The sequence below is a fragment of the Myiozetetes cayanensis genome, unplaced genomic scaffold (assembly GCF_022539395.1).
Source record: "Myiozetetes cayanensis isolate MyiCay16 unplaced genomic scaffold, myiCay2020 scf24, whole genome shotgun sequence".
Lineage (NCBI taxonomy): Eukaryota > Metazoa > Chordata > Aves > Passeriformes > Tyrannidae > Myiozetetes > Myiozetetes cayanensis.
In genome coordinates this window covers 10646050-10658132 of record NW_026087456.1, presented here as the reverse complement: position 1 = coordinate 10658132, position 12083 = coordinate 10646050, and the positions used below count along the sequence as shown (strand labels likewise).

At 47.1% G+C, this 12083-nt stretch overlaps 1 protein-coding gene across 4 annotated transcripts in view; it reads right to left on the bottom strand.

The window, feature by feature from the left end:
- The window catches only part of SLC4A4 (solute carrier family 4 member 4), a 139993-nt gene that overhangs the window by 20782 nt on the left and 107128 nt on the right, over nucleotides 1–12083 (bottom strand). For all 4 annotated transcript variants that reach the window (XM_050320454.1, XM_050320457.1, XM_050320455.1 and 1 more), the window contains 6 exons: nucleotides 8935–9022; nucleotides 7524–7678; nucleotides 7121–7234; nucleotides 6238–6412; nucleotides 3599–3732; nucleotides 1009–1280 (listed from right to left, as the gene is read on the bottom strand). In XM_050320454.1, the coding sequence (XP_050176411.1) occupies nucleotides 1009–1280; nucleotides 3599–3732; nucleotides 6238–6412; nucleotides 7121–7234; nucleotides 7524–7678; nucleotides 8935–9022 (938 nt within the window). The remainder of the gene's footprint in view (nucleotides 1–1008; nucleotides 1281–3598; nucleotides 3733–6237; nucleotides 6413–7120; nucleotides 7235–7523; nucleotides 7679–8934; nucleotides 9023–12083) is intronic.

The following is a 12083-nucleotide window of genomic DNA, read 5'->3' as shown; positions in this document are numbered from 1 at the left end:
TCACCACCTCCGCCCTCACAGTTTACTGAGGTTTTGCATAAATAAACTTGTTTTACTTTGCTGTCTGGAGAGCCACAGGTGTTTCACTGGGAAGTGGAGACTTTGCACTGACCATTCCCACTGTCCTGGCTCTGAAAAGGAAACCACCCTGCCATTCCAATGGGGGCAGCACCAGAGCAGCATCCAGGTGCTCGCCAAGATCCTGTGTTTAATAATAAGGCAGGCACCCGGCTCCCAGGGAACCGGCTCCCGACACCTGCGAGGAGCAGCCAGCAGCTTTTCCTGTGGGACAGGTGTGCTGAGATAACCTGCTGTTTACTCTGAGCACAGACCAAGTTTCTTACTCACTCCTCATTGTTTGTAGGATCCAAGGAGTGGTCCCTGCTTCCCTAATGGTACAGCCAGCGTTCCCTCTGTTTGGATTTGGGTTTTGCTTCCCTTTGTTCCCGGCTGTGTACCCAGATATATGTACAGGCTCTATCTGCCACGCAGCCCACGCTCTGGAGATAGGCTGCCCTGTGGATACACTTCCCTTCCGCTTAGCAAGGAATTGTTTATGCTTTCCCACTCATCCATGCAACCAGGAGGTGGGAACCACCCATGTCTGGGTAACGCCTTGAATAAATCCAGCACTTGAAACAGGAGGGACCTGAGCTCCATGGCAGTGACGTGGCCACCACTTCTGCCCCTTCATGGAATTCTCAGAGGAATGCCATTTGGAACTGACAGCCAGAGGGATGCAAGAGGACAAGGGTGCAGAGAAGCTTCTCTGCTGGTCATGCTGCTCATAGGAGGAGTCTCAGGAAGGTCAGCTATCCTGACATTCCAGTTGGGACATACAGTGAAATTCACCCCTCAGCTTCCAAAAAAAAACTAAGATAGGGTATCTAAAGACACCTGATAAAGAAGGAATAATCTACCTATTATCCAGGCTGCAGCACAAAGGAAAAAGAGAGCAAATGCCACCTGCTACCTGCAAACTGGAGAGGTAATGAAACACTTTCTTACCTGGATCTACTGGTTTACAGGCACAAGAGTAATGTGTGATATAGTCCACCTTGAACTCGGAGTTGATGGGATAATGATCCGCCAGCTTGATCATCTTCTTGAAAGCATCATAAATGAAGATGAAGCTGATCAGGGAGGAAAACCCTTCTTCAGTGAAGCGGGTGAAGTACTTGACCAGGAAGCTGGCGTCGGTGGCCACGAGAATGAGACACTGGAAGGCTGACCAGAGGCCGATCCAGAGGCGGAACTCCAGGTAGTCAAAGCCATTGTCCCTGCAATGAGAAAGGAAAACATCAGGTTAGACAAGATCAGGAGGTACAAAGCAGATGTTACGTGGAATGAAGCTGCATCAGGGGAAGTTGAGATGGGACATGAAGAAAAGGTTCTGCCCCCAGAGAGGGGTTGGGCACCAGAACAGGCTCCCCAGGGCAGCAGTCATGGCACCAAGCCTGATAGAGTTCAAGGAGCATCTGGACAATGCTCTTAGTCACATGGTATAGTTTTAGGTAGTCCTGCCAGGAGCAGTGAGTTAGACTTGCTGATCCCTGTGGGTCTCTTCCAACCTGAGATGTTCTGTGATTCTGTGACAAACCCTGGTGCCTGCAATGGTAGGCTGAGGAGAACCATGGAGCCAACTGCAATGTCCCCTCCTGGGAATGATGGCCCTGTGTTTGCTGCTCGAGGCTGCAGTGCCATGCAGGCACAGAGTCTGAAGGTGTGCTTTTAGGAGTCAACAAGAAAAGGGACACAGGAGCAGATAAGTACACGCCAGGGAGGTTACTGCCAGGTCTGGGGAAGGGAGTGGGAGGCGCTGGGGGCAGCAGCTCCAGCCCTGGAAGCCAAGGAGCCCTGGCCTGGAAGAGGGTAAGGATCAAGTAAGAAACAAAGTGATTTAGAAAAAGAGAAGGGAAAAAAAATAATAACAAAAGACCCCAGTGACAGCTTTGAAATATCCGGAGTCAGTGCCTGAGGGGGCAGGAGCTGCCATCCATGTGAAGGCAGCTGGCAGGAGCCCAGGTACACCCTGGCTCCACACCACTGAAAAACTTCAAAGACTTTGAAACTATATTATTTTGGCTTTCACCCCTCAAATTCCATGCAGCATGTCTGAAGCTGACAGAGCAGGTGGAAAAGCACTGTGTCCTGTAGCATCGACCCCCCCCATGCTGGCACCACAGAGTACCCAAAGCCAGGCACATGTCTGGGTCCACAAGGTGATTTTAGGGATCTTTCCATACACACACACAGAATCACACTTCAAATGAGTCAGTAGATGGGAAGTCTTTCTAATTTTGCTCCCAGGAGGGAACAGCAGGTTGTGAATAAGAACAACCACAAATGCATTACAGAAAAATCACAGTCCTCGGTTCCAATTTCCTTGTGAGAAAGGTTCCCTTTGAAAACTCCTGCCTTTCTGCTCCGGCAGGTTGTTAGGACAATGGCTTTTATAACCACCGCCTCCTCCTCAGGTTAAAAATAACCACCTTCTCCCTCTCAAAACAGTACAAAGTGCTTTTCCATCTTGCTTTTTTCTTGCTGCATGCTGCACCTGGGCTTTGCCATGCCTGCCGCATGCCAACAGGTGCAGCATGCCCATTCCTGACTCTATTCATTTATTCCAGCCAAAGGAAGAAAAGAAAGGTGCTCCCCCTCTTGCTCCACTGTAGAGCTCGCAACCCTTGGCAGCTTACAGTTTCCCAGATAATTGGATTATCCCAATAATCTAATTTTCCATCCATATTTCCTAGTCCCTATCCCTCCCTATGTGTAGGAACACAAGTCCTGCACAGCCTGCAATGCCATGAACATGGGCTGCAAGGGATTTGGGGTATATTCTGTGTAACCTAAAATGATCTCCTTGCAAAACACAGTCCCAAGGATCAGCAGCCCTATGCATAAAATCATCCATGACACCACTGATTCCCTTATGGATCCCTGTGTATTTTTCTGGTATTGCAGATGTGGGACTGGTAAATGAGCACATTAATAAAATGGGCTCCCTCTGGCTCTGGGTGTCAGCTATCAACAACGGGGAGGGAGCAGAACCTCTTCATATCAGTTAAACGGAAAAAACCCGAGAGCCTTTACTGCAGGAAAGCTCCACTGCAGAATTCTGGGGGCTGTTTCTATCACAGGCACTTTTCCTTTCACAAGTGATAGCGACTATTTCAAACGATTAGAGATTTAAGGCCAAATTTTTGGTAACCTTGAGACCCGCAGGATTTTGTTAGTGAAGAGCTGGATTGATTTCTTTGCTCCTATGGGAAATCCAGAGCAGACAGGGAAGCGGTGGCTGGGAGGAGCAGCACACTGTAACTAGAGCAAATTGCTGATGGAGGACTGAACTGGCCAAGGATTTCTTTCCAGGAGGCCCCACAGAGACAGGCAGCCACACATCGGGCAGCGCCCTGGGACATGCGTGCCGGGAGAATCCCTGATGTGATTGCACTGGATCTCAAGAGGGAACAACGACATGTTTCATTTCGTGCGCTAAATCCCCTCCTTCCCCACGGCCAGGCAGCTCATTCCCTGGCTGGGATTTCATTAGTGGGGACATTCCTCCCCCCGCCCTCTCCCCCCACGTACTCACTTGCTGAAGTTGAAGAGGAGCCGCTCAAAGACCAGGACGGGCCCTGTGCTGCTCAGAATGGTGAGGGGCTGACCAGCCAAAAGGCAAAATATGGCTCCGGTGACGGCCGTGCCCAGGAAGCTCTCCAAGACCCCCTGCGGACACACGGCACAGGGGTCAGTCCTGCTGCAGAACCCTTTCAAAACAAGCAGTTCTGTCGGTGACTGGCTGTGGGCTGCAAGGGAAGAGCATCCTCTGCCTCTCCTGCAGCTCACACTGAGATGCGCTGGTCCCACACAGTCCATAGTTACTCGGGATAACCATCAACCCCCTTGGATATTCTGAGTTCCACAGGTTAACAACACTATATATTGTATTTTAGATTTGACAAGGGGGGGAAGAATGTTTTCAAGGACCACTTAAAGGATTTCAGAACTCCTGGAACATCCAAGGGCAGGCTGGACAGGGCTTGGAGCAAGCTGGTCTAGTGCAAGGTGTCCCTGCCTGTGGCAAATCTTCTAAGTCTTTGACAGTAAAGAGACACAAACCAAACAAGGCTGTTTCACCCAGCAGCCACGTGTTAAGACCCAGCTTCATCAGATGTCACCAGCAAGTCATAAATTCCATACTTAACGAGCTCTACAATTACCTTTGGCACACGTGGCAAAGCAGCTTGGCTGGAGAAGGATAGAACGGCACGCTTGGTGCATTCTTGGATTTTCATGTCCAGCTGTAGCTGGACAATATCTACTTCTAAAATGCAAAATGTGGATGAAATATAAACGGCAATAAAATGTGATTACTGGCTGAGCGTGCAGAATGTGCTGATCTTACCTCATTTGCTCTTAATCTATTTACACTCGACTGAGTTTTAAAGGAGTAATAAGAGCATCATCTTCTACTGAATAGGACGTGCAGCCATCAGAATTACCCTCTCTAGGAACGTGTTCCCAACAACCAGGGGTGGATTTAAGCCTGGCCTCATGTGCGTGGCTGGAGCTGTGTGAACCAGCAGCCTCATTAATGCCACACGTGTTAATTAACAGCACATGCAGATCCTTCCATCCATCCATGACACGCTGCAGGGATGAGGCTGCAGTTTTCCTGACATATCAGGGGTATTGTGATGACTTTAAGTCCAGTGTTGTGTCTCTCTTCCTTGGAAAGACACGAATTACTGTTTACACTGAGGAAAGTAATATTTGCTGGTTGCCTCTGGGGGACTTGTGAGGATGAGCTGGTTGCTCCCCAGAGCGAGGAATGGCATCCACACAGCTGATCCCCTCCGCTCCTCTGGCATTACTCATGGAGAGGGCCCTCGTGGCCAGCGCATCTGGAATCTCTTTTCCCTGCATTCTTCCACGTGTCTGAAGCTAAGAATAGTGTCTTTTCACAGAAACACAGAACTCTGGAGTGAGCTGTTAAGGGAGCACTGTCCGGAGCAGCTCCTGGGACAGGCAGCAGGGACAGGCTGTGCTCAGGGCCTGCCCCAGTAGCAGCCACATCACTGTCTACAGCCAACAAGACACATGAACTGTGATGTGGTAGCCCCCAAAATACTGGTTTGCTTTTTTTGCTACTTGACAATAAATGTTCATGGGATACAAAGGTAATGGAAGAGGTTTTTGGCCACTCACAATAAAGTGATTCTAAACTTGGAATCAAGTAACATTTCCCCTTCCTCCTCCTAATTTAAAGACTGCACCTCATCTGGAAGCAGAGCAGACAGGTTTTGCTCTGCTACCCAGTGACAGCCCAGTGCTGCTCACTGATGGGTCCTGGAGGCCCCTCCATTCCTGACTTCCATGAGTCTCAGAAAAGGCAAACTGTTAGCATAGGGGAGAAGGAAGTTTGGTACTCCCCAGGCTGATGGATCTTACTCTAGACTGTAATTCATCACAGGGAAGTGCAGAGTTCCAGATATATGCCCTCCTTTTCTATGTTTGACTTAATTAAACCTGCTTAAGTTAGTAATTTAGTCGCTTAATTATTGTTATGAGATTTGATGTGGCTGCACTGAATCTGTCTAAATACAACCTCCTATTTTTCCTATTATTCCACTAACATGAAGCCCCTGCAGCACGCTTAATGCAGAATCCTTTTCTTTTAGTCTGAGCTATCCTTTGAAGCCCCAACTCTTGCCTTGTCCGCTGATTCAGCCTGTTCATGGATATGCCAGCTGGTTCCCAGGATCACTCACTACTTCAAAATTCATCTTTCAAAAGACCTTACAGTTCTCTCCTGTGTCACATCTCCTGATTTACTCGCTTTCCTATGAACTTTAGGATGTTCTTTTCACCACAGAGGCAGAAGCCCAGGGATTGTAGGAGTCAGGCAGAGGATTCAGACATGGAAAGTCTGAATCAGTCTTAGCAAACTTAATTGGAATGAAACGGTACAACTGAGAGCAGATCAGAGGAACTTCTCTCTACAGAAGGAGCAAACACCTTCTCCACCTCCTGGCCTGCTTTTAATCACCATTTAAGGTAACCCCTGTACAATCTGTCAAAGGGCAGCCAACAACAGCAGAGAAAGCAGTGAAAACACAGGACAACTCCACTATTGCACCCAGAATTCCAGCTCTGTCAGTGCCCAAACACTCCTCTGACTGGACTGTAAGAATGAAATGCTGTTTGTTGGTTCTGAAAGCTCCTGCTCACCTGCATGTTCTCCGTAGCATCCCCAAGCAATCCCCCAAAAGTGATGGCGTTGGTGACAGTGGCCAGGTAGATGAAGAGGATGGCTGAGAGGGCCTGGATGTTTAAAGCATCGTAGAAGTCGCTGGCGAAGAACGGTGCTTTTCTCTTTATGTCTTTGATCAAGCCCCCACAGAATCTGCAAGGACAAGCAAGAGGAGACTCGTGAAAAATGTTTTACAGTGAAAGTCACCATGATAAGCCATCAGAGACACTGCCAGCAATGAGGTATTATCTCAAAGGAGTGAGATCACCCCATTACACACAGTCTTACTGCAGCTGTGGTGGTCCAGGAACATCAGAGATAACGTTGTAAAGCAAGATAATATCTTGAACATGTGATGCAGCTGGAAAGAGACAAATTTCAGGAACACAAGCCTTGCTTCCGCTAAAACAGGCCACTACAGTTTGCAGTTCAGGAAGCTCGTCTGTTGGGGTTTTTTTCCCCAACTATATTAGTTGATGTAATAAAATAGATTAACTCTGGTCTACATCCCTGCCTAAATTTCTCCACGTGGCAGACACCATGGCTGGGCGAGCCAAACAATCTGCTACATGGAAAAATGCTTCTAATTGTTAACCAGCAAAAGAACTGGACGTAAAAACACATGGGAAATAATCTTGGAGAACAAGAGAACTCACTTGCAGACATGCCTTTTTGTATGATCCCAGACAGCATTTAACTCTTATAAAACTCCACGTGGCTCTGACACTGCCAGCTTTAAAAACGTTTCTGTCCAGCCTCTTGTTCCCCTGCTCACAGCTCCCCAGCAGCACCAGCACTGCTCTGACACGGTGGCAGACAGGCACACGTCACTTTCTGTCCCTTTTTAATCACTTGACCCACCTGCCCGTGCGCTGCAGCTCCTCGCAGTCCCCGTGGCCGCCGCCGCCGTGCCCGCCGTCGTGAGGGGTGTCCCCGTTCATCTGCAGGTTCTCCCCGCCCGAGTACATGTTTTTCCTGGGCAAGAACGTGGCGTGTCAGAAGGACCAAGCAGAACACAGCACAGCTACGCTACTGTGTGCCTACATCACCCTAAAAGGTACAGAACTGCAGGAACATCCGCCCTCCAGCTACTAAGGAAGACCTGAAAATACCTCCAGGACTTTCTAAACATGGACAGACAGCTGCAGCTACATTCACTCAATAAATACCCCTGGTGCAACCAAAGCACCGGCTCTTCTTCCCATCACCTTTTCAGACCTGATGCCCACTGTCCTTCATCATGGACACTGTCTCCTGCTCTTACCTCTTATCTGAAGAAGGGAGAGACTTGGGGGGCTCTATCCTAATGGCTGGATCCCATTCCCCAGGGGGGAGCACAATGACTTCATCCAGAAACTCATCGATGCCTGCAATCAGGTCCTGCCTGTCCTTGGCTTTATAGGCAATGTCGTGGAATACCTGCAAGCAAAAGAGAGATGTCATATGGAAAAGGTTTGCATTTTCCATAGCCCAGGCTTCAGAGGCAGTTGCCTAGTTTTATTCTACAAAACCAACTTAATTCCTTCTCAAAAACCTCTGAAGAAACATCAGGACATTTGGCATGAGGAGGTGTGACCCTCAGAAAAGCCCCTTTCTTTGGCTGGGTAATGACAGAGATCCTTTTCTTGCAGGTATGTTTCTAATTTTAAGCAAAACATACATTTCTAACCTTTAAAAATATTACTAAAGCAATCATCTATTTCTTTATCCAAAAAAAGAGTTTTCCTCTACATAAGGAGTTTCAATTTGAGAAGACATTTTTACAAAGCCGCCTACTTAGTCTATCAAACCCTGGTTCATTTTCAACTCTGTCACATAGAAATAATGACAATATTTACTCAAAAATAACGCCATAAACTACTTGTAGTGAAAGGCTTGGTATTACTGATAAATAACAAATGAGAGAAGAGGGGGGAAAGGGCATTGATGCTGAATTTTATGGGATTCTTTTGGACGATGTGGAGAGGAGATGGATCAGTGCATGTGACAGAGGAGCTGGTGGAAGGAGGGGTCTTTGGGGCTGTGAAAACTAGAATGTTGAGTGACAGAAACCAGAAGAGCTGAGAGCAGATGAGCTGTAATTAAGGGAACTGTACAAGAGCAGAACAACACCAAAAAGCAAAGATCATGTGAATCAGCCCCCAGTGAGCAGAGCCCAAGGGACACTGGAGGAAAAGAGCCATAAGTGAATCCTGAAAGCCCAGCCACTCCAGTGAGCTGTGTGGTGAGCCAGGAATGGCCAGCTGCTCCTGGATAAATGTATAAGCACTGTCAGAGTGAAGACATGCTCAGGATACAGTGCCACACACAGCAGCGTGTCCTGGGGGGAACCAGTCATGCAGTGTCTACCTGGAGCGTGGTTGTGGGATGCTGAGATGGTGAAATGGGACACAAGGCACAGAGCATGGCAGAATTAATTCAACAATTAATTCACAGTTGATTTGCAAGAGTGATTGCCAGCAGGAAAACACACACGGTGCACAAACACCTCCTCTAGTCACGCTTTAACAAAAACATGAGGCCAGAGGCAATAATTATGTCCACAGATGGAATCAGGAGGTGACATTTGGATATTCCAGCTTTATATGAATGCTCAATCATGTCAACCAGACTGGAGGAATGGACAGCAATACTTGGGAGAACCCCTTCCCCACAGGAGATGCCAGGACACCCACCTCATCTGACATCAGCGTGGCGATGGCTCGGCCGATCTCATGGTAGGACTTTGCTTTGCCCTTCGGTCCCAGCAGAATGAAGAGAAATCTGACAAAACCAAGAGATTGTTCCCATTTAGGATGGCAAAACAAACTGCTTATTATTTATACAACAATAGACAGAAATATGGCTTCAAAAAGCTGTGGTTCTTGTTAGGGATGCAGAGGCTGCCAGCAGGCTCCAGCTACCTCCAGAGCACCCTGCGGCCCATCATGTCCTGTGCAACACAGAAAGCCTGTCCACCTCCACAGGGACTTGTTTCACGGAACCACAGAACAGTCTGGGTTGGAAATGGCCTTATGATACTGAAAAGCAGTAGAAACAAACTTCTTAACATGGATTAGTAGGTGTTAAAAAGGGCATTCTTTATTCAGTGATGGATGTTTGGAGAACAGCTCCTCTAACTGAACATGCCAAATGACAGATAGCCAGGGCTCTTTATTACACATACTGTTTACATATTCATTAGATATTCCTGCTTACTTAATGCATATTCATTAGTTTGCTTTACACAGTCACATCCCTATTGGAAGTCCTTTTTTGGTCCTTCCAGGTCTTCTTTGTCATGTGAACCTCAGTTCTTGAGCAGGCACAGCTCATTGTGTTTCACCAAAAACTGTAACATTTGTTCTTTATCTTGTTTGGGTACACAGAGCTTAGTTTACATCCTGTTTGTCTGAGTTACATCCCTTCTCTAATTCTCTAGGACTTCTCTGAGATGATATTGCTCCTTATTTGGGCATTCTGGGATACTGTGAGTAAAGTTTCTATTTCTCTTGTCACCTAAATGCCATCTAGTTCCAACCTCTGACACCTTCCACTAGTCCAGGTTGCTCCAAGCCCCACCCAACCTGGCCTTGGACACCTAATTTCTTGCATGATCTCTTTGCACAGCAACTACATCCAAGTCACTGCTGATGAGCTGGAAAAACACCATGACATGAAACCTTTGTCAGTGCAAACATTACAGATGAAATAATCTCACCAGAAGTACCTCTCCCATTGCAAGCACTGGATTAAGGATTATTTTAGTTCCCTAAACCAAAATACTGTGAGGTACTAAGTCAAATGGCTTATGAGGAGTATAATATCCAAACAAGTAGACTTTCTAAAAAATTTAGAGTCCTATAAAAAAAAAAAAGGTAGCAAGTGATAGGACAGGATCCATAAATACATATTGATTGGCATTACTACATAACACTTCTTACTCGAGTTCTTCACAAGGCATTCAAGTGTTTTACTTGAGGTTCACATGGAGGTGAGTCAGCCACACATGCCCAGGTTATGTCCCCTGCTCTCCTCCCACCTCCTGGAACCTTCCCTGTTTCACCAGTTATTATAAAACAACATTCAAGACAAACTGTTCCTCAGCCAACTCTTTCCAAACTCCAGGATGCAACTTAGCCAAATACATGAATTTTAAAAAAGGAGTTCATAACTTCAGGAGTTGCTGCTTGGCATTCTCCTGGTGTTCCAGGGGAACCAGGCATTTTCATAACTGTCTTCTGCAATAATTCCACCAGCTGGATCTCTTCCAGCACAGAGCAGCAGCACCTGAATGTTCCTGCACTACTCAAACACTCTTGGAAAACAAGCAGTATGTGGCATTTTCCAAATTCTTTGTCCTAATTCATCAACAGGATGTATGAGCCCAGTAACCTTGGAGAGACAGGGTCATCCCGTGTCCCATCCCCTCATCCTTGTCCCCAAAACAAGAATAAAAAGAGGAAGAGCAACTAAACCAAGATCTGAGTCCAGCCAGTCCAGCTCATCCATGCCTTGAGCCTGGATCAAGAGCAGCAACTCCACAAGGGTTAAAGGCACCTGAACAAAGGAATCTCAGACAATTCCTAGAGGAAATGTGCCTTTGCAGTGAAAAGCTTCAGTCAGGAGGCCTGGGAGGAGAACCTGATGCTGGATCTGCCACACACTTCCCAAGTGACCTTTAGGCAAGTTACTTCACTTCACCTGAGACCTGCAGATACAGGTCCTTCCCAGCACTGCACACCAGACTGTACAAGTCTGTGCAGCTTATCTCCGTAAATCATCTCCTCTTTGCTCATTCCCCTTCGTTTTCCCCATCACCACTCCATTAACCAGCAGCCCTGAACACAGGACTGCACATTTCTCTGAGGAAAACACAAAGCTCCTTCTCTTGTGCTGTCCAGAGGTGCAGCAGCCATGCCCAGGCCATGCTGCAAGCTCAGGGCTTCTCCAAACGAGGAGTCTTCAGTGCTGTGGGATTACATCCAACATGAGAAAACTAAAGGTTTTAAAAGGTTTTTATCAATCTGACCAGTAAAAAGAAAGCTAAGAAAAGGCTGGGATATCTCAATTCCAGTTACTTATCCCTGGTTTTTATTACTAGGGCTGTATGAAAATACCTGATGGAGATAATTTTTCAGGGGTGTTTGTGAGATCTTCCTGGTTTCTTTTAAGTAAAAATTTGCTTTTAAGTAAAGGAAATACTTATAATGCATTGCAAGAAAGCATGAAGATAAAAAGTGCCCAGCTTGGATGGTGTGGTGTCCACAACTTTAGCAGGAGATCGATAATTTAACAAGATAAGAGGAGAAGCCCCACGGGAGAGAGGGGTGGGCATGCCAGAGGCTCCAGTTGGAGCATCCTGTGGAGTCTGCGGGCTTTAAGTGCAGGTTCCCAGCAGGAACAGGGGCACGGGAGGAGATGCTCCATCACAGCTCCTCGGGCCCTGAGGGGATTTCCTTGATTGAATTTTGGAGGATGCAGCCATTGCAAATGGCTCTTCATCACTCATGAAAGCCATCTAATGAGCCTCCCTGCTTTGATTAGGGCCAGCATTTGCTTTGGAGGACAGCAAATGGATAATACTATTTCCTGGGAAAAATGCTGGCATGGAAGGACATATTGCCTTGATTAATGCTATTGAGTCATGAGGCTGCCCAGCAATCCCGGATCCAACTTCCCAGCTCCCATCACCACAGCAAACAATATCTAATTTTACATCTGTGGAAAAGCACTCGGAGGCGTGTTTAAAAAATAGACCCAGTGGGACTGGACTTGGGAGCTCAAATAGTGAAGCACACAGAGCCCAGGAATGCTGAGGAATGAGTGACTTGCTACAAAATGA